Source organism: Melospiza melodia, chromosome 21 (assembly GCF_035770615.1).
Source record: "Melospiza melodia melodia isolate bMelMel2 chromosome 21, bMelMel2.pri, whole genome shotgun sequence".
In the NCBI taxonomy this organism is placed as follows: Eukaryota; Metazoa; Chordata; class Aves; order Passeriformes; family Passerellidae; genus Melospiza; species Melospiza melodia.
In genome coordinates this window covers 11,786,085-11,807,429 of record NC_086214.1, presented here as the reverse complement: position 1 = coordinate 11,807,429, position 21,345 = coordinate 11,786,085, and the positions used below count along the sequence as shown (strand labels likewise).

General features: G+C 45.9%; 3 protein-coding genes across 4 annotated transcripts; 1 reads left to right on the top strand and 2 right to left on the bottom strand.

Moving 5' to 3' along the window:
• Positions 1-1,214: 1,214 nt before the first annotated feature.
• SMG8 (SMG8 nonsense mediated mRNA decay factor) lies at positions 1,215-5,993 on the bottom strand. Its single transcript, XM_063174254.1, has 4 exons — positions 4,310-5,993; positions 3,421-3,566; positions 2,162-3,037; positions 1,215-1,646 (listed from the first exon to the last, which is right to left on the bottom strand). Exons 1-4 carry the CDS (start codon positions 5,991-5,993, stop codon positions 1,449-1,451), a joined length of 2,904 nt encoding a protein of 967 aa, XP_063030324.1. The 3' UTR covers positions 1,215-1,448.
• Positions 5,994-6,466: 473 nt separating this feature from the next.
• PRR11 (proline rich 11) lies at positions 6,467-10,730 on the bottom strand. 2 transcript variants are annotated; one of them, XM_063173813.1, is made up of 10 exons: positions 10,689-10,730; positions 9,893-10,004; positions 9,381-9,528; positions 9,077-9,199; positions 8,577-8,807; positions 8,339-8,449; positions 7,750-7,859; positions 7,576-7,635; positions 7,387-7,483; positions 6,467-7,053 (listed from the first exon to the last, which is right to left on the bottom strand). In XM_063173813.1, the coding sequence occupies exons 2-10, from the start codon at positions 10,000-10,002 to the stop codon at positions 6,988-6,990; spliced, it is 1,056 nt and encodes a 351-aa protein (XP_063029883.1). In that variant the 5' UTR covers positions 10,003-10,004; positions 10,689-10,730; the 3' UTR covers positions 6,467-6,987. The 2 variants fall into 2 exon arrangements, with proteins under 2 accessions (XP_063029883.1, XP_063029884.1); XM_063173814.1 differs by having other exon boundaries at positions 8,351-8,449.
• A 559-nt stretch (positions 10,731-11,289) lies between these two features.
• SKA2 (spindle and kinetochore associated complex subunit 2) lies at positions 11,290-21,345 on the top strand. The gene is made up of 7 exons (XM_063173835.1): positions 11,290-11,399; positions 16,459-16,548; positions 17,216-17,392; positions 18,535-18,621; positions 19,634-19,673; positions 20,299-20,414; positions 20,829-21,345. The coding sequence occupies exons 1-7, from the start codon at positions 11,367-11,369 to the stop codon at positions 20,877-20,879; spliced, it is 594 nt and encodes a 197-aa protein (XP_063029905.1). The 5' UTR covers positions 11,290-11,366; the 3' UTR covers positions 20,880-21,345.

Here is a 21,345-nt window from a genome sequence, read left to right as displayed (position 1 = left end):
CGCCCTTCCCTTCCCGCCCGCCCGTGAGGGGCTGCCCGCAGCCGCCGCTGCTTCACAATCGCTCCGAGGGTAATTCCCAATTAAACGCTTTAATTCCCAACCGAGCCGTGCCGGCTATCTGCTGGCAGGTGGAGGGATGTGTGTTCCACACCCCCGCCCAGCGCCCGCCTCATGGGCGGAGCTGTCACGGTCAAAAAGCACTCCGCAAGTACTGTGGGGAAATTCTCAATTATATGCTTTTATTTTCCACCTGGCTGTGCCGGCTCTCTCCTCACAGGTGGAGGGATGCTTTTCCCACACCCAGTCCCCCAGAGAAGTCGTATTCCAAGGAAGGGATGTGTTTTCCCCCACCCAGCCCCTCAGACCCGTCAAATTCCAAATGGCAGGGATGCTCTTTCCGCACACACCCCCTCAGAGGTCATAAAATCATAGTCCAACCCCTTATATCGTATTCCAAACAGGAGGGATGCATTTTCCACGCCCAACCCCTCAGAGATATCACATTCCGGATGCAGGGATATGTTTTCTTCATCCATCCCCTCAGCGATGCCATATTCCAAATGGAAGGAATATGACATTTCCCACATCCAGCCCCTGAGAGATCACAGAATCATGAAATGCTTGGAAAAGATCTTTAAAGACCATCTAACCCCAACCCTAATGTTGTATTCCATATGAAGAGATGTCTTTTCCTCTTTTCCTCAGCCAGCCCCTCACAGATGTCGTATTCTGAGCAGAAACCAGGTCTCAGCTCCGGTCATGCAGTGTAATTACCATACTATAGCAAACTGGCAAATTAAATTTTGTGTGCATGCTAATTAGAAACAAATATTCTAGAAATTAAATTAGGTCTCGGCATACAGCCTTACATCTTACCTCAGTTAAAAGTCGATTTACTGTGGCTGATTTTTTGGCACTGAGAGTCACTTGATACAGGTGAGCACAGTTTCTGGCTTTGCTGTTAATATACATCAGAACTGCAGTATATATTTTTTTTTAAGATAAAATTATTTCTCCTATCATCACATTAAAAGCATAATTTACATACAAACAGCTTGTTCAGAGAAATATTTTGCTCATCATTGCCTCAATATGACAAAGTAAACTCTTGATTTCAGGCAGTGCTAATTTTTTAATATTCCTAAACAGGTATATAAAATACAGGATGGGGAAAAGCACTGTCATCAAAACATTTAGTAATACAAGATCAGCACTTTACGAAAACCAGCTTTTATTTTTACAAATGAAAACTCAATAAATGGAAAATTTACATGTCTCAGATTCCTTTTCCTGCTTTGATATCAACTTTATTTCCAATCTCACCGCATTCCAGTGAAATACAGTGGGGGCTTCACACAATTGCAGTGACAACAGTTGGGTAACCAAAACCCACGAGCTGGATTGAAGACAGCCTTCTTAAACTCAAACAGAGCTACCCAAAACCATTCTCATTGTGTGATTGCTTTCAGGATTCCTCGGAGAACCTTGTAGCTCATTAACTGTTGGCTTTCTTTGGGAGGGAAGCAGGGCCCCCGCTCTGTCACGTAGGCGTAGGGAAACCTCAGCACCCAGAGTCCATCAGAGGGAAGGGTGATTTCCTGCTTCTCGGGGTAAAATATAGGGCAGGGTGGTGGTCCTGGCTGAACCTAAAGGCAAAAGGAAACGTGAGTAGGTAATCAAACATCATTACTACCTTAAAAAGTAATAGAATGCAAATGGAGTTTTTTTTTCAAATGTGTATTGAAAGAAAAATAGAAGAAACGGTGAAGAATTCTCCAACTAGGAAAACCAACATTTTTTCACGTCTTAAATTCAAATTGTAACTACAAATAATAATTGAGCAATGACTCACTGCTTTTCTCCATGACATTTAAAATGACAAAGTCATTCTTAAAGAGTCACTGTTAGCTTTTTATTTTTTTTTTTTAATAGCAGGGAATGCCAATAACTCATCCTTGGTAAAATATTTTTGTGTATTTACTTTATACAAAGTATAAATTTTAAAGTGTAAGAAATCACAAGTGCTTATGTAACAGATACTTTGGAAACAAGTGTCTGGGCTGAAGTTGGTTTGAGCTGGAGTTCCTTGACACCGTTTTAATTAATGTTTCCCCAGCCAGCCGTGCCTCTGCTGCTCCCAGATTCCCTCTGCACTCCCTACCTGAGGGGTCAGGGTGATCTGCAGAGGAGCATCAGGAACCACCACGAAGAGCCTCATGAACTGGGCGTAGTGGGGCTTGAGGCCGCGTCCCTGCGTCGAGGACAGGATGTACAGGGGCATGTCGGAGTTGAGGGCTTTCAGGGCCGACTCCTTCGGCCCCCCTCCCATCACCTTCATCACCTTGTCAGGCCCCGAGCACATGAACCTCCTCCCTCGTGCATCTTCATACTCAAAGCCCACAAAAGCCCGAGCGATGTCGTCCCTGCGCCGGCCTCTCCCCATCACCACGGCGCTCCTTTTCCCAGGAACAGCCTTGTTGGGAGCAGGCCAGGAGTTGGTGTCTAAGTCCCCTTCATCTTCAGTTCTGGTCCTGATGACAATGTCCCAAGGCATTAAATAGTTTGTCCCCGGGATAAAACCCTGTTGATCTAAGCCTGTGTGGAAGTTGTAAGCCTTAGCAGGCCCCAGCTTGACCAGTGACCAGCTGGAGAATTTGGGCAGAAGGCCTTTGGGGCAGTTGGAATGGAGCATCCCGGGCAGGTACTCGACAGTGGACGCCTGGCGATCCACCAGGCTCGGCCTCTTCTCGCCCTTGGAGTCCCCGCTCTGCCCGTGGCTCTCTGCGTTGTCCCCTGCACCCTGGGCATCGGGTGGGTAGGTGCCCAGGCTGCCCGTGGACTGGCCCAGGCTCAGGGCTAAGCTCAGGCCTGTGCTCTCTCCCTGAGTCTGAGGCTCCTTCTCTTTGAGTTTCTCCATCTCGCCCTCCGGAGGGGCGGGCGATGCCTCGTCCCGAGCAGGCGCTGGGTCAGGTGTGCTTGGCTGGAATATGGGGAAGTTGATGTGCTCCAGTTTCCCACAGCACTTCTCTTCCAGCAGCTGCGAGAAAGAAAAGGTGGTTCAGTATCCACCCTGAGATGAGGGAGCTCAGAGTCACAACACCCAGCAGCTATAATTAAGATACAAGAGGTTTGCACCACGTGAGAACCAAAGCAGCGATGGGAACACGGCCCACAGACCTGATTATTTAGAATTCACATGGACCAACATATTCAAAGTGTAAACAGATGCATAAACTGGTGCTCCTGTGTGTGTGGTAAAGACTGGAACTGCCCATCCTGGTCAGCCCATTTCTGCTCCCAGAAATGTCTCCCCCAAGCAAAAAGTTGGTAAGGTTAAGAGGAAACTTGTGGTCACTTCAGAATACAGACTGCAGCTGAAACAAAAGCACTGCTGGAAGCACCAAGAGACCTGAGAGTTACCTGGTAAAAGTCATAATTGGCTGCTTTGATATCAAAGGGGTCCTCCCGAGGAGCTTGTTTCCTTCCACAGTTGCAGGCACCAGTGGAACGAGCCCGGCTGTTGTGGTACAGAATTGGGGGATTTCTGTCTGCTTCTGGCTTTTCCCCTAAAAGCAAAATCAATCAGACCTTGGGCAAATTGCTCACCATTCACAACTTTCTTTATTCCCTTCATCCATTGCTCCCTCCCTGCTATACACAAACACAAAATGTTTGTCAAGCAACTCCTCCCTTTCCCACTTTTAATATTGCAAAGTTCCAGTGGAGGTTTTACCACTAAACCAAATCTTATTTGTTTTTACAACCTCTTCCTGAAGGCTCAAAGTTCTTCTGCCTGCAATAAACTTGCAGAAGTCAGTTTTGACTCCCTGATCAACCAGGTCATTTAAAGCAAAGGGGGATGCTTATGCTTTTTAGAGAATTTTGTTCTTACACTCCTCTCATTAGGAGGACTCCAGTGTAATTGCTTTTAGCTGGTAAGACAGAATCAGAGTTACTACTAAAATCGGAAAATCAGAGTAAGAGTTGCTACTAACAGCAGACTGGCTCCTAAACTCAGCATAAAGGAAACCTGCACATCAGCTCTGCTATGATCCCACTGTAGAGATGATCACAGAATCATCTGGAGTGGAAAAGACCTCTGAGATGATCGAGTCCAACCTTTGCCTGGTCACCACCTCGTCAATCGGAGCACAGCACCGAGTGCCACACCCAGTCCTCGAACACCTCGCTTTAAAGCTGCAAACTTTCACCTCCCACAACACTTCAGAGCCAGTACTTTCAGCCTAAGACATTTTAACACAGATACAAAACTGAACCATGAAACCAAAGCACGAGTGGGCACCTTTACCTGCTTTGGGGAGCAGATGGAACTTGTGCACGCAGTGCTGGTCCGTCAAGCTCCGCTCCTCGCAGAGCTGGTGCCCGTTGCTCCAGAACTTGTAGCAGTCCTCGTTGAGCTGCATGGCGTATTTGTGGAAGGCCGGGCCCCGGGCGTGCTGGCTGTACACGCGCAGGGCCTGGGCCAGCTGGTTCTTGTGCACTGTCATGGTGTAATTGTGGGGCAGGTTGGACTGGTAGGCGCTGTGGGCCATGGGCAGAGCCTTCTGGCAACGGTTTTCGGAGAACTTGGTGTCTATGTCTAAGTAGCCCTCCAAAACTTTGATGCTGCTCATGATTTTTGAGCTCAGCTCGCCGCAGGTGGGGTCATCGTCCTTGCCTTCAATGGTCACTTCATAGAGTTTTAGAGCAGCTGCCACCCACTTCTGGTAGGTTGGGAGCTCAAAGTGAGAGGGCTGCGGGTTCCTCCCCACGCTGTCTTCAAAGCCCTTCTTGCTGAGCACCAGCTCCACGTGCTGCCACAAGAACTCCTTGAGGGTGCAGTCCACGAGCTGCCCAGAGGAGCTGGAGCTGGAGCTGCTGCTCTCAGCGTGGAAGGAGAGCTGCTGCCGGCCGTGCCTCATCATCTGATACCTCCTGGGTCCCGACAGGGTGGGAGCCAGCAGCGAGTCAGTCTCTCTCATGGTGCAGTTGCTCCGGAGCTGGTCGAGAAGCATGGCCACGGGATCATCTCCATCCTGGGGCCCTCCAGCCACGATGTACACGAACGCCTGGTTGGCGGGCACGGTGAACAGGCAGTTGATGCTCTGGTTGGTCAGCACGCGGCTCTTGCGGAAGATGCGGTAGATCTGATCCTCCAGAGCGTGCTGCAGCCTCCTCTTGGGGGAATGCTTCTTGGGGGGTGGCTTTTCCAGGTGACCACAGGGGTCCTGACCCCTGCTCGGCAGCGGATCCACCTTCAGAGCCCCGTTGAGCTGGAAGAGGAAGAGGAGGCGTGGAGGGCATGGCCTGCAGTTGAGCTTCCACTCCTTGCCGACAGGACAGTCCTTGATAGCAGCTTTCAGCGAGGGCAGCACCTTCTGCCGCAGCCCATCCAGCGCCCTGAACACGCGGTCGTAGGTGATGTCGAAGGAGCAGGTGGGATGCACCAGCAGCAAGATGTGGCACACGGAGAACAGGTACAGGAGGCTCAGGCAGTGCAGCTTCTCCTGGTGCTTCCAGAACTCGTGCGCCTCGGCGTGGGGCAGCGGGGCCGGGCCTCCGGAGGGGTGCCCGGGCCCGGCCTCTCTGTTCTCGGCGGCCGCCAGGTCCCCGCAGGCGCGCAGCAGCTGCGGCGTGTCGCAGACGGAGGTGAGCACCAGGTACAGCACGCGGCTCTCCTGGCTGTAGTACGCCTGCAGCTGGTTGTAGTCCTTGGTGGCCGGGTCCCCGTCCTGCCCCGCGGCGCCGTCCGCCAGCTCGGGATCCTCCTCGGGGAAGAGCGGGAACACCTGCCGGTCGCACACGGTGCTCACCAGGGCCTCCTTCTCGGAGCAGAGCTGCAGCGCGGTTTTGCCGAAGATGCCCACCACGCACACCTCCTCCTCGCCGCCCGCCGCGCCGCCCGCCTCGGCCGCCAGCAGCAGCTCCCGCAGGCTCATGGGCCCCACGGCCGTGCCCATGGCCCCGGGCGGCCCGGCCCCGGGCAGCGGCATCGCTCCCGGCCCCGCTCCCGGCTCCGGAAGCGGCGGAGCCCCGGCCCCGGCCCCGCGCATGAGCGGCCCCGCCCCGGAGGGCGCGGACACGGGCACGGGGGGCGGGCGCTGCGGGGCGGGACCGAGCGGGGGTGACAGCGCGGTGGGCACAGCCCGGGGGGGACAGCACGGCGAGCATCGCTCCCGGAGTGACAGCACCGCGGGCACCGCGGGTCCCCATCGTCCCCGAGGATGGGATCCGCACGGCCGGCAGTGACAGCACAGCGATCACTGCTGGTCCCCATCGCTCCCGAGGAACAGCCGGGAACACCGCGGGCACCGTGCCCAGATGCCGGGCAGGGCTGTGCCACCACTCTGCCCTGGTCCTGGGTTGTATCGTGAGCTAAACCGCGTTACAGGCACAACCTCTGCCCACCCCATGACTTGGACTTGGAAGGAAGTTTTGAGTTCCTCGCCTTTAAGCAGTGCAGCCTTTTAATCGCGATCAGCCAGCAGCGATACACAGTACAAGGTCCTCTGACATTTGTAGCCACAGGCTCTCCAAACAAAACTGTTTTGTTGAAGCTTGCAGCTTTCCACTTTAATGACATTAGTGCATTAAACTGTTGTTTTTTTCTTTGAAAGTGTACAAATACCGTCAAGTTATTTTTTGTTAAAAAAAAGATATAATAATACTGAATTTCAGCAAATACATATTTGTATGACAAGCAGCACCAGTGCTAGGAATATAACAGTCCCTGCTTCAGCAGCACCCAGGTGTCAAAAGACTTGGGCAACTTCCTATCTTTTTTCCATTGTGAATAAAGATGCAACCAAATTGAGAGGCATTAGAGAGAGATAAAAAGCACAATCTGCTTTACAGGGTTTCACAATGCCCTGTTTTCCTGTGCACTACATTTACTTACAAATACATGTGCCTGAGTGGGATAAAAATGGGATTCAAGTGTCTTCTTGACCACAAATGGAAAATTGCTCCATAAACCTACTTTCCTTTTTACTTTTCATCAAAGCTGTTTGCAGCACTCAGCCGTGCAGGAGAGGGACTCTTTGGGTGAGCCATCTGTCAAAAGAAGGGAAGGGTCAGAACTTGGATATCTGAGCTCATTATCACTGAGATAAAACAGTGCAATTCTTAGCTGGCACCTTAAAACAGACACAACAAATCAGTAAAATAAAAGATGCAATTCACCCTCACGTTTTGTTCTTCTGCAAAGTGGAACTATGACAGTGAAAGTTGCATTGAGGCACCCCATTGGCCACCAAAAAAAAGCAATTTTTCCTCTTGGGATTGTCAGATAACCTGCCAGAATGGCATGTCCATTCTGCAGAGCCTTTAAATCAGTAGGAATTCTGTGATTTTTATGATTCCAAGAAGAGGGACAGAGTGACTTGCCTGAAACTTGCGCCGCAGCGCCCGTGTCATGATTGGGGTCAGCCCAGAGCCACATTCAGTGTTTTCTTTGCTATTCAGAGGAGTGCCACCAGGACTTCTGGAAAGGCAATTATGATTAGTTTGATTAGTTCCCTAGTTTTTCTAGATTAAAAAAAAAAAAACAATTAAAGAGAACAGAAAGGAACAGACCTTTCTATATCGACTTTCTTCAGATGCTTCCGAAGATCAATCTGATTTTTAGGGGAGGTACTAAGAGAAATAAAAGAAATTGGTACAATGAAATGTTTCCCACTCAGTAAAAAGTGTTAATCACTGTTTAAAACAGAAGAACCTAATATCTAATCAAGGAAGAAAGTGTCTTACATTAAAGATTTTGCAGCATGAGGTGATGGCTTGGATTTAGGTCTCAGATTAACACTCTGTAGATCTGTGACTGTAATTAATGCCCTGCGTGGCTTCACTGGTGATTGTTCCTACAGCAAGGAGAGAAATGTTACCCCAAATAAAACTTCAGAAGGTCTCACTACCCTGAAATCCATTTAATATTTAATAAACCTGAAAGATTTTTGTGGTTTATGGCTTTTATGCTTTTTTTTTTTAATTATTAAGATTTGAACGTGCCTTGGATAAAAATAGTTTTAGGAAAAAACAAAACAAAGCAAAACCCTCAACAAGGGGTGTTTTTTCTGCAAACAAAGTTCCAGCTGGGCAAAAGGAGTCCAAAAATCTACTGATAAAACAGAAAGCTGCATGGCCTTAATGTAAAATCAGAGCTGTCCTGAGTGCCAGGTGAGATTTGAGTTTGTCACTTCATTTCTTCCCTTCCAAAGCCCAGGCGCAGAATTAGAATGGTCATTTAAAACTATCACTGGGTGTTTGGATGAGAATCAATTTATAAAAAGAAAAAAGCAGGAAATACAGCACTTCCAGGGGGGATTTTCCCTTGACTCACCCTCCAGTTTACCTCGTCCATTCTCAGGTTGCTGTTTGTCTTCTTCAGTTTAACATTCAGGAGGTCTCTGAGGGTGATGTGCATGGGCCCATCCTTTTTCACTGGTGCTGCCTGAAGGCAAAGGGGAAATCAGGAAGGGGAAGTGACTGAGCACTCCCAGAGTGATGTGCTGAGGAATCCAGGTCCAAAAGGAGCTCAGGCATGAAACAAAAAGCAGAGGAACTCTCTGATTCCCTACCAGTTTAGAGGCTGTGCCCCGCTGGAGGAGGAGAGGAGCTGGAGGCAGTTTGGGTGGAGGCAGCGGCGGTGGAGGAGGAGGAGGAGGAGGAGGAAGAGGAGGAGGGATGGACACAGGCATGGATGCTGAGGGTGGAGGATCCATCTGTGTCCCCACAGCAGCACCCAGGACTGGCTTGTGACACCTCTGGCAAAGGGAACTTTCTGAAGGCGAAGCTGCCACGCTGTTCATCTGGAAGCGACAGAATTAAATAAAGAGAACATTAAACCCAGCAGAAAAAGTAGGTGGGATTTTAGAGAACAAAGGTGCTGGCTAAGGCTGAGGTATAAAGACATAAACCCTCCTGCTGTGAGGGAGCAGCAGCTCTGGGTGCACAGAATGCCCCTGAGGAGCTGCTCAGACCTCAGTGAGTCTGCACTGAACACAATTCCTGATCCTCACACAATTCCTCATCCTCACACAAACAAATATTGCCCTGCCCCAGCTGGACTGAGACTGACCTGCAGGGCTCCTTGTAGCTTGGCAAATTCACTTTCCAACTTCTCCAGCTTCTCCCTGAAGGTATTTAGTTCCCTTAAGTAGACTTGTGATGGAAATATGGTGTCTTTAACCACCTGAAAGCTCTGAGCATAAAAAGAAACAGATTATGTATGTTTGTGTGTTGATTTTCTTCAGATCAACATGATTTTTAGGAGGGGTACTAACAGAACAAAAGAAATTGGTACAGTGAAATATTTCCCTCTAAGTAAACAGCATTAATCCCTGTTTAAAACAGAAAAATCCAATATCAAAGAAAGGATCTACCTGTGTAACTCTGCTTTGGCACCACCAGTAAAGAAATGATGCTGCTGTTGTCAAGGGTCTGACCACACTTTTTACACTGGGCAAGGCTAAAGGCCAGTGGGAACACTTTGGGGCTGGTGATGAGTTCAGAGGGAGAGGAGCTGGTGACCTGCAACAGAACAAGGCCAGAATTTCATTTATCATCTCAGCTTTTAATAAAGTAACTGTGACCAATCCTGTGGAAATTACAAGCAGGTAACAACAGAGCAAATGTGATCACAGAAAGCCAAGATACATTTCAGTACAGAATGGGGGAAAATCCTATTGGAAATAGTTTTTTTATTCAAATTGCTTTTCCTGGTTATTAACCATAGAAACATTAGGGTTGGAAAAGATCCCCAAGGTCACACCAAAAGATACCATGGAGTGCCATGGACTTGGCACAAATATTTTCCTCTTTTCCATGAGCCATTGGGAGCTAAAACAAACCCAGGGATGGGGTGAGAAGGCAAAATTCAAGCAGAGCCTCTTACTGTGGAGAGGGACAAACTGAGCCCTGGGGGGTTGCAGCATTTCTCTTCTTTTCCACTCGAAATTTTGCTCGGGATCTTCGTTTTCGTTTGCATTTCTTGTACCTTGCCATTACTGGGGAAAAAGACACATTGTAAATGGGTGTAGAGAGATAAATCAAATTATACATTGGGACAGAGCTGCCACCAAAGAGAACAGCACAGGCAGCACCTCAGAAATGCAGCCAGAGGTTACTCACAGCTGCCTTGGTGGAATTATCATGGATCAGTGATAGAAAACACATCCTTAATTTCATATGATCCATGGGGATGTGTTTGCACACAGAAAGCACCGTTTTATATGGACTTATTCCTCCCCTTTTCTATTTGTAGCATAGATAGCATTAAAAATAGTTATTATAAATATAATAAAAATATGAATTAGTTAAATAAGTACACATGAAAAACATTATTTATAATACTATAAATAAGTGTAAATACACAAGAAAGTGATTAGAAATGTTATCAATTGAATAGAAATGCTGCAACTATTAATACGAAAGCACAATAAAAATAAACGGATGTTCAGGTTTTCGTTAGGCTGGCGTACCAAGCACTGAATTTGGGGAAAACGACGCTTGGGGAGAACTGTGACAAAAGCCACGGACAAGCCACGGAAGGATGCCGGGGGCGGCACGGGCCGGTCCCTGTCCGGTGATCGGTGACATCCCAGCCCCGCTCACCGGGACCCCGCACGGAGAGCGGGGATTTCTCTGTCACTCACACCTACACACACACACCTGCACACACCTGCACACACCTGTGGGGGTGTCCCGGGGCCGCCCCGTCCCCCGGGCCGCGCTCCGCGCCCGCCGCCGCCGATTCAAACCGCTCCCCGCGCCGGGCCCAGCCAATGGCAGCGCCGCTCTCTGCCGGCCCCCCCACGCGCCGCGTGTAAGCCGCGCGCTGATTGGCTGTCGCTCCGAGGCGCGCCCGCGCTCCACGGGAGAGGGGCCGGCGCTGCCCCGCCCCGGCCCGGCCGCGCTGAGGCGAGCGGCGCCGCCATTGGACGAGCGCGCTCGGTGTCGCCAATCGGCTGCGGGCAGCGCTCGGCTGGGGAAGGCCGGCGCGGTGAACCGGACGAGGAGCGGCCCCGCCGGGGCTACCGGCGCGACCGGGAGAGAACCGGGGAGGCGGAGCGGCGGCGCCGCCCCCTCAGGGCCGCAGCGGACCGGCCCGCACCGCTTCCCGCCAGCACCGCGCGCCCCGCCCCGGCCAATCACGGCCGGAGCCCACTCCGGGCCAATGGGCTCGGCCGTACCTCGGAGCGGGTTTACATTCTCCGCGGGCCAATGGCGAGCGCGCCCCGCGAGCCGCCAGCCAATGGGAGGCGCGCGGCGAGTGACAGCTGGCCAATGGGCGCCGCCGACTCTCCCGTGCCGCGGCGCGGGGGGTGGGGATCTCCCCGCCGCCGCCTGAGGAATGTCAACTATTCAACATGGAGACGGCGGTTACCAGGCTCGAGACCCTGGTGAGGGCGGGCGGCGGCCGCGCTGAGAGGCGGCCGCGCCGCGGGCCGGCGGCGGCGACGCCTCGGAGGGCGCGGGGCCGCCGCGGAAGGGAGGGAGGAAGGGAGGGAGAAGCGGGCGCGCGGGCGCGGCGCGACGGAAGAGCGGCCCCTCAGCCGCGCCCGCGTTCCCCATCCGGGCCCTGAGCGCGGCCCGCGCCGCCCTCGACGGGGCGCCCGCCGGCCGCGTCCGGGTCAGGCGGGTTCGGCCGGGCCGGTCCATTCCGCCCCCCCTCCGCTCCTCGAGGGGCGGGGCTTGCGCCGCTCCATTCACCCCTCAGCGCGGGGCAGGGCGCGGCCATTTCCCGCGCACCTGGGGGAGGGCGGGGGGGTGGGCGCGCTCATTGCCCGCCTCGCGGGGGGACGCGGCCGGGCCGGGCCGCTCCATGTGCCCGCGGCGGGAGGGGGGGCGCGGGGCAGAGCGGAGCTCCCGGACTAGTCCATTTTTTTCCAGAGGGGGGTGAGGGTGAAGCGCTCACCTGGGCTGCACCATTGTGGTTACGGAGGGGGGAGAGGCGGGCTGGGCTAGTCCATTGGCGCCGCGCGCGGGGGGAGCGGGGCGATGGCCCCTCAGCCCTCAGGGGCCGAGCCCTAAAATCGCGGAGTTTTGCCCGCTTTTCTCTCCGTTCCACGGAGCTGCCCCTCAGGGAATGACGGCCTCTCTGCCAGCCCGACTCCTGGAAAAGTGGAAAAAATGAGGGTTTTTTCCTCCTTTTTCTCCTTTTCCAAATGAGAGCTTCATTTTTTACCTCACGCGTGAGGGCTCTGGGGAGCGGTGTCCAACCAGCCGAGTTCCTCGTGCCGTCCCTCAAACCTTCATCTTCTTGTTACAGTGTCTTTTTTCTATTTTTGCCCACATATGTAGTACTCTGTATTTTTTCTGAAGCCTAATTTAATTTCGAAATATGTTTAAAGATACTTGGGTTAGATGTTTAATTACTGGATTTATTTATTGTCATGTTTATTGAAAGTCATGCTTTCAAGTAATTCTCATTTTAGGACGTGTGAACAGAGAGGTGTTTTTGCCCTCTTTAAGCTAACAGGGGCTTTTATTCTGGAATTTAGAATAATCTCACATCTCACAGCTTTGTGTCTCCTCCTTTCCCTTCTGCTTTGTTGTTTCCCGTCCTGGATTTCCTGTGAAGTCAGCTCTCTCCACACAAGTGTGATAAAATAACACTTCTTATTTCCCTCGAGCTTTTGACACGAATTTCATGGAAAGCTTCCTTTTGGAAGCAGGGATAAAGTAATTAGTGGGAGCTTGAAGAGAAAAATGGGTCTGAAAATAACAAAACCAACCAGGTAATCAATGGTTATTTGTGACAGGAGCACCATCAGTGTTAGATTAATTATGGAACAGATCACAGAGCTGGCAGTGCTTCATTCAGAGCAGTTCAGTTCATTTTTATTTCTGTTTTTTGGGATCCTGCACCTCCTCTGCCCTGAGTGGTGTCTGTCCAGTGCCCTTTTTATGTTGTACTACTGGTGATGATGCACAAAAAGCAGTGCAATGTTAAAAGGGCATTGGCCAGCAATACAATCTGCATTATTCTCTATTCTTTTTAATCATATTCAAGCCCAAAATCTGTCTGAGACCACAACATGAGATTGCCACTGGTTTATTTTTATTTATTTATTATTTTTTAAGGAGGAACATTGACCATTTAATGACAAATGCCATAATCCCTGTCTTAGATGTGGCTGAGGTCACTCAGCTCTGTGTACATCCCCAAAAATCCCCTTTCTCCACTCCATTCCCAGGTTTCTTGGTGTTTTTTACAATATCTCAGCAGCTCCCAAGCCTGAGAGTCATCCAGCTCTCAATATGTGTTAAAAATCCCAATAATCCCTGAGATTTCTGGAGCACACCCTCCCTATGGTGGTGTTCTCACTCCCCATGGTAAAGGCCATCCCCAGAGCTGGGCAAGGAGTGTTTAAGTGCATTTAATGGAGTTTTTAAGTGTATTTAATGGAGTTTTAAGTGAATTTAATGGAGCTTTTAAGTGCATTTTGCTGTGATTCACACTGGAAATTACAAAGAATAAACTCTGCTGTCTAGCAGATATTCCCTGTAATGCAGTTTAACAACATCTGGCTGATGGCAGGTTGGAATCTCAGCTTGCTGGGAGGAAAACCCAAGCCATAAATACACCTGGAAATGGAATTTCCAGTTTAGAAAGCACCAAACACTTTGAAATTGAATTTCTGGCACATCTCTTGTTGGCTGGTTTCCCCCCCCCTCTCACGATCAGTGGAATGGCAAATTCTGAATAATAAAAACAATAATAATGTGAGTTTTTGTGTGTTAGGATTTGGTGAGCTTTAACCTCATGCAGCTCTTCACCATCCACAGAATCCTCTGGCTGAGTTGATGTGGTTTTTATTCCCCTTTTTTTTTTGGTGAGTGTGTGGTTGATTGGTGCCCAGAATTGTTGCTGCTAACGAGTGCTCTGACTTTATTGCACTACTGTGCTATACAGAGAGCAGTGCAATAGTATTGTCAAAGCATCTGAGAGCAGAGCCCTCTGCACTTGCTAACATTTCCTTCCAAACCTGTGAGTAAATTACACATTTGCACCTCAAAACCTGCATTTTCTGTGTGCTTTATTGTGAAATAATCATCCTACAAATGCTTCTGAGCTAGAATGCGAAGGGGGGATTTTTGCAGGTGAAATGCAGCAAGAAGTAATTATTTACAAAAATAAAAGCAGTCCTAATGAACTGTTGTTAATAAGCTTAAAATTCTGGCCACATTTAGCTTCACATCCAGTTTTTATTTTCTTGAATCACAGTATGTTAGTTGGCTCCTTATGGAAATGTCAAATTACAAATTTACACCTCAAACCCTGCATTTTCTGTGTGGTTTATTGTGAAATAATCATCCTACAAATGCTTCTTATATAGAATATTAAGGGAGGATTTTTGCAGGCGAAATTCAGCAAGAAATGAATATTTGCAACAATAAAAGCAGTCACAACAAACTGTCCTCACAAAATTCTGGCCACATTTAGCTTCACATCCAGTTTTTAGTGTCCTGAATCACAGTGTGTAAGTTAGCTCCTTATGGAAATGTCAAATTATCAGTATTGAATATTTAATGGGTCATTTGGAAAGCAGCTTTGTTGTCTGCTTTCCCAAAAACTCATCAAATTGATGTTTTTTGCTTTTCTGAAGAAAAGCAAAAAATGGAAAAAAAAAAAAAAAAAAGGCAGAAGAGAAAAGCAAAAAATGAGGAAAAAAAAAAAGGCAGAGGAGAAAAGCAAAAAATGTTCTTTTTGAGGTGTCTGCCATGGAAAGGAAAACCTAGAAATATTTCTTAGTGGAGGAGAACAGAAACCATTGAGCAGTCAGGGAAGAAATCCCTTGAGAGCTCTTTAAAAATGTACAGTGTGCTGAAAAAGTATTTTATTTATTCTTGGGTTTTGTCCTGGCTGCTTTCTGGGGCAGGTGTGGGAAGGAGTTTGCTGGGCAGATGGTGAATTATGGTGAGAGCTTTCCCCTTGATTTATGGGTGCTCCAGCTCTTCACTGGATTTATTTTCCTTTTCATAAGCTGTTATTGAAAATGTGCTGGAGATGTGTGGAGCATCATCCATCACCCCTCAGAAAAGGGGAATTTATTGCAGATCAAACCCTGCTCCTTCAGGCTGGGTTTCCAAACTCCCAAAGGCATCCATGGCCATTCCTTAAGGCTTGTGAAAAACTCCAATCGCTTTGTTTTTGACATTTTAAAAGTTTAATAGTAATTAAATGGTTATAAAAATGGTAATACAATTAATTATAATTTGGATAACTTGAATGAGGACAATATGAGACAATAAATACAAAGAGTTTTGGATGTCTGGGTCCCTTTTCTGGGCAGCACAAGCCTGAAAAAGGACACAGTCAACAGAGGGTTAACCCTTAAAAACAAACACCTCACACATGATGCATAAATTCCATTCAAACACAGGATTCTGTCTGGTCATCATCAACTTCTTCCTCTGAACCCCAACAGCACCTTGAGGCAGGGAGAAATTCATTTCTCCTGATAATGGGGCTATAAATTCTCTTTCTCTGAAAGATTCAGGTGTGCTGTGGCTGCTGTCTCACTGCCAGTCCTTTCTTTAAATAAACTACCCTACATGGCACAGTTTCTATTTTAACATTTTTTATAACCTAAAACTATATTTAACACAGTGCTTAAGAGAATTAATCCAGCATTACTTTCTAACACAACACGTATAACATTCATTTTAATACTTACAGTCATAAAATACCTGCATTTTTCACAGGCTGATGTTCAAAACATAAATATTGGAATCCCAGCCTGACCACAGACTGTGGATATTTATTCCTTTATAACAAATACATCCTTGCTTTGAACCTTAAAAAAAAAAATTGGAATTGTCACTTTGGGGTTAATCTCAAAATAAACAGTGAAAAGCAACTTAAGGAAGTCACAACCATTTTTAATTTGCTTTCATCACTGTCTCTTCTGTGAGTGTAAAATCACTGAATTATTGTGTCAGAGAGTTAATGAGCTGCTTGGGAGCTGAGGAAACTGCCTTTCCTGAAAGTGGAAGTCTTTAACAGATATTAAAATTGCAGACTAAAATTAATTAAGTAGTAATGCTATCAGCAGAGTGTTTTACAAGGCAATTAGACAATTCTCTGGTGGCTTCTTTATCCCAAGGAAAGAAAAGTGATGTCATCCATTTTCTGAGCTGGTAGTCAGGCTGGTTTATTAGGGAATAATAAAGTGTATTGTGGACATTAAAGCCATCTGAAAGAACACATCCCTAATATGAGTATTAATAAAAGCTCTGATGATTCTCTTGGATCCTGAATTAACTCTGTGTAAATAACTTGAGTGTTGTAGTTTTGCTAACAGAACCCTTTATATTTGAATGAAATTCAATTGGAAAACTTTTATGGTCTCTGAGCTTTTCAAAGTCAGGCCTCCTGCTTTCCTGAAGCACAGCCTGGGGTTTGTCTGCAGTTTTTGGGTTTTAATAAACTGTGCCTGACCTTAAATATTTTAGTTCCAGAAAGCAGAATCTGATCTGGATTATATTCAGCGCAGAGTGGAGTTTGAAATAATGAAAAGTCTTCCTGAGGATACAGCACCAGAGGTAGTATTTCCAGATGAAATTCCATTTTATTGCATGAACTTGGTCATAAATGGGTATTTTTTTTCTTTAAACCTGAAATATAATTGGCTATTCTTTAATATACTTGTCAGGACTAGTAGCAGTAGTAGTAGTAGTATGAGTATTATTAGTATCATTATTGGTATTGTTGTTATTTTATTTATTATTAATTATTACTACTTTCATTACCATTAATAATATTATTATCAGGCAATTATTATTATATTTATTTTATTTTAATTTATTTTATTTTATTTATTTATTTCCTGCATCAAATATCAAGATAAGTGGCCTAATATGAATTCCAACCTAACTCCTTTGGTTTCTTGGGACAGTGAAATCCTCCCATGTTCTGCTCTGAGCCATCAGTGGTGTTGGCACCTAAATTCAGGTTACAGATTCCAGTCTGAGCTGAAACCCTTGCTCTGAGAGCCAAGATAAACTTGCCAACAAGCATTGAATAAATTCAGATTTGGGGGAGAGATGAGAGGAAAACAATAAATGACATCACATCAAGGATTTTGTAAACAATCCCTTTTCTCCTGTAAAGGATTATTTCATGTTCAATGTCTCACATCTACACTTTTAATTGATGTGTGGCCACATGAATTTTACCATTTAGTGTAATTTAAGTGTTCTGCTCACACAGGAGGACCCAGCTGCTCTCCTGAGGGAGATCCCAGTGCTGAAATCCAGGTACAAATCCCTGTGTGCCCGGATGGAGAAGATTTCCCTGGAGCGCAGGGAAACCATGGAGAGCATCCGTGCTGCCCTGGGGAAAGCCATGGAGATTGAGCAGGCACTGCAGCAGCAAACCCAGCTGGAGGTGGGTTTTTAAATTTAATTGAAATCAAAATTTTCGTTTGAATCACTTCCTTTTCACTGCTGGCAGTGAACACCAACTTTGTAACCTTTGTGTGCCACTGGAAATTATTGTCTGTGCAGACTTGCAGAAGATCAGGAGACAATTTCCCAGAAGGAATGCTGGCAGGATTGGAGCTGTTTTTGTAAATCCCAGCAGTTAAAATCAGTGCTGTTCAGATTTGGAGCTGAGGAGTGTCCATAGAGTGACACAATTTGGGTCATTTCATAGCAATTGACACCTCTGTGCACTCCTCAGGGCCACACTGACACCTTAAAGAAAACACAAAGTGAAACCAGGTTTAAAAGGCTAAAAAGCTTTTAAATGACAAATTTTCAGTGTCTAAAGGGAGAAAGTTAAACCATTGTAACAAACATCCTGGGATTGCTGTTATTCCAAAGCTGTTTTTCCTAAGATAATGTTTAAATTGGTAAAAAACTCAACAAACAACATTTTCTTAAGTGGTCTTCAGACACTGCTTCATTATTGAAGAGGTGAAAACATTAATTTTGACCCTTTACAAATGAGGTGATTTAGACCAATATTCTAATGCCTGGAGATTTAGATTTATTAATCTATCAACAATTACTGGTAACTTTTGATAGACAAAATAGGCTGTATCATGATTTAAAAGACAGTGGTTATATGTCACAAAAGGGAAAATAGATCATATCTTACTGTGCTTTGAGGATATTCTGCCCAGAATAACTTTATACTTGGATTTTCTCAAAGTGGAAGACCCTTTTTTAAAGTTATATGTAGAGCTTTAGGTAAAGATTTTCTTTCACTTTTTATATTTCCTAAACCAAAGATGGATCAAACTTCTGGAGACATAAAAATCTTTAAATTAAATACCTTTTTTTTAATTGAAAAATTTCTCTTGCTTGACTAATTTATAGTATTGGTGCTGGAGGGAGATCATGGTTGATTTTTCAGCACCACTTTTTTTTTTTGTACATTTGCCTTCAGAGGAAGGAAATCAGGAGTTCACTGTGAGTTTCCATGAGCCAAGGGCTGCACAAACATTGAGTCCCTTTGTAAATATCAGCACCTCAGGAACTGAAGGATCTCACTTCTCTGTGTTTGCTTTTTTCTTGTTTTCCCAGAACTCACCTCTGTCAGCAGCAGAACTGACTGCAGCCCAGCTGTTAAACCTGAAAACTGGGAAAGAAATGGAATTTTCAGTGCAAGAGGTAATTGGGGCATGGAATGTCAGAATTCCAGAAACTTTTAACCCCACGTGCAGAAAGGGCTGATTTTGGGATTTCATACCTCTCAAATGAATGGGATTTTTGGGATTTTTCAGAAATTGGATTAAGTTCCTTAACAAGCCTTTTCATTTTTATTCTATACAGATTAAGCTTTTATTAATTGTTCCAATTAGATGGTCCACAAAGGAGAAATTAGCTTTGATGCAAGATTTTGTTCCTGTTATTTTTTAATTGGGATATGTTTGTGTTTCTTGGGAATGCACTTGGTTGATCTTCTTGATAAAGAAACATTTGGGTGGGAGTGAGGGATGTCATTGATTCAAACCAATGTGGGGAGAAATTTAATTTCCTGTGAAATATTAAACAAATTTTGGGATGTGAGTAACAATCTGTTCTAACTGTAATGCAGTAGAACTTAGATCTAAATTAATATTTATTTAAAAAGTCAGATATTCTCCCATAGCCTGATGTGTAATTATCCAATATAATTATCTGCAAATATCTGCTCTGGGTCTCATATTAAAAATATTAAAGCAGGTTAACAGAGGGTGTTTTTCTGATTGGCTTTTCCTACTTCTCACTTCACACTGTCACACTTTGTGTCCCTTTATTGCCACACTTGGTTTGCATGGAGCCTGCCCAGCTCCTGCAGCTTCCCTCACCCTTTGTTTGCAAATATCTGCTCCTCCCTTGAGAAATGCTCTCCATTTATGTCCCTCACCAATTCCAGGTCATGTGCAGCCCTCTCACATCTGGGCTGGAAAGCTGCACAGGCTCATCTGACTCGCTCATTAATCTTCCTGCGTCCATTTTAAACTTCATTTTTAAACTCTGCTTAATCCCTAAGATTTTGCTGTTGACCTCAGTGGCTGCAAGATCTTTGCTTATCCAATGGTAAAATGTAATAAATGTAAATTTCATGCAGAAATGAAAGTGTAAAAAAAGATTTCTGGGCAAAGCACTAACAAATACTGACATTATTGTTTATTTTTAGCCATCCTCCCCAGGATCTACAGACCCTGGCTCAGATGAAGGTAAGTGCTGAAAAAATCAGCTTCCCACTGATTTAATTTCATAAAGGCTGTGTTAGGCAGGAACTGCAGTGTTTTCACTCAAGCACCAGTATCTGCTGCTTTTGTGTGAAGAATTTAGACTTTTCTAGAAGGACCTGACCCCTGAGTTACATTCCAGGAATACTTGCCATGTTTCTGGGATGTTTTCCTTGCTTTCATTGGGATTGAAGTGGAAAACTTGTTGTGTTCAAGCTCTGGAAGAAATGGTGCACTAATCTTACCATAGAAATTCTTCTTTTAAATTCATTTATCCCTGCTTATAGGAAGGAGTTTTCACACTTGGTTTTGGTTTGTAAAAAAAAAAAACCACAAAAACACAAAAAATAAAGCCAGCTGGTCATTGCCAGACCAAATCTGTCAATCCTCATCAGATCTCAAATTAAATGATTTTTTTTACTGAGTGTTCAGATCCAGTGATTGTTTTTTCTCTCCTTTCTCTTGCTGGAAAATCTTTCTTTAGTCCCACCTAGGGGTATTATCAAACACTCATGGAAGCATGTTCTATCTTTGATGCAATTTCCGAAGAAGCAAATATTTTCCATTTCTTTTTTCTTTTTAACAAATATCTTCTGTTTCAAATTTTTAGAAGCCCAGTTCACCCCATTGACTAAGGAAGCCTTTCTGAGTGTGCCCAGGAGCAGAAGAAGCATTGCCAAGTTAGCAGACTTGAATAATTTTTACAAGGAGTTATTTAACCAAGAGGTAAGGCTTAAAGCCATTAATGGAAAGATTTTTATAAACTGCAAAGAATTTCAGCCTTTTTAAATGAAATAAAAGCAGCCAGTTAAGCTTATTGTAAATTCAAAATGCCCTGAGACCAAACCATGTCCCAAACCTCGCCCTCCCCTCACCATCCCCTTCTCTGGGTGAGTGATGGGGGTTTCTGACAGGCTGATGTTACAAAAAAGGGAAGTTTTAAACTCAGGAATTCTGTCTTTTTAGCCCTGAGATTTACAAATGACTGCTGGGATTTGAAGTGGCATAGAAAAGTTGATGGTAATCTGAATAAATTTGAGATTTACAGAAATCAATGATTAACCATCATTTGCTTTTTAGCCTTTTTCTGCCAGACCTGATGTTTGATCCCTGCTCTACTAAATTGTTTTTGTCTTACAGAGCAGCACTGAGTCTTTCACAGATGAAGAAGATGAATATGAAAGCCACTGACTCAAGAATTCGAATCCTGGAAGAACTGGGGATGGTGGAACTCGACAAACAAGGAAATGTTAAATTAGCTGTGGGAGAGAAAACTCATCTGCCACAGAAACATCCTGGTGCAGCTCCTGGGTTATTGAGGAACAAGAATTTCTCTGGAGGAAGAGTTCCACTGTAGGGAAGTTGTTCATGTTTCTGTATAAATATTCTGTTGGTAATTCTTGAAATTGGAGAGTTCAAGGTCGCTGAGGTTGGCACTCAACCTTGGCTGTTTAAGGGATTTACTATGGGATTTTTTTTTATTATGGGATTTCTTTAAGGGATTGTGGTTGATGCATTTTTAAGGAATGTTGTGAGCCATGTTCCACTTTCCTGCTGCATTCCTGAGGGGGTTTTAAAGGCAAATAATCCAAGCCTCTCAATTGTCCTTGCATTCCTGAATAAAGATTTATTTTACTTTTGTTGAAGTGACTCCTGA

Coding starts and splice junctions, on each gene's coding strand:
- PRR11 (XM_063173813.1), bottom strand. CDS start 10,002: ATGGCAAGGTACAAGAAATGCAAACGAAAACGAAGATCCCGAGCAAAA. Junction 7,636..7,749: donor CATGCTGCAAAATCTTTAAT/GTAAGACACTTT, acceptor TATTTCTCTTAG/TACCTCCCCTAAAAATCAGA. Junction 7,054..7,386: donor CGCTGCGGCGCAAGTTTCAG/GCAAGTCACTCT, acceptor TTCTTTTGACAG/ATGGCTCACCCAAAGAGTCC.
- SKA2 (XM_063173835.1), top strand. CDS start 11,367: ATGGAGACGGCGGTTACCAGGCTCGAGACCCTG. Junction 17,393..18,534: donor AGCAGCAAACCCAGCTGGAG/GTGGGTTTTTAA, acceptor TTGTTTTCCCAG/AACTCACCTCTGTCAGCAGC. Junction 20,415..20,828: donor AGGAGTTATTTAACCAAGAG/GTAAGGCTTAAA, acceptor TTTGTCTTACAG/AGCAGCACTGAGTCTTTCAC.
- SMG8 (XM_063174254.1), bottom strand. CDS start 5,993: ATGCCGCTGCCCGGGGCCGGGCCGCCCGGGGCCATGGGCACGGCCGTG. Junction 3,038..3,420: donor CCAATTATGACTTTTACCAG/GTAACTCTCAGG, acceptor TCTTTCTCGCAG/CTGCTGGAAGAGAAGTGCTG. Junction 1,647..2,161: donor AGATCACCCTGACCCCTCAG/GTAGGGAGTGCA, acceptor TTTTGCCTTTAG/GTTCAGCCAGGACCACCACC.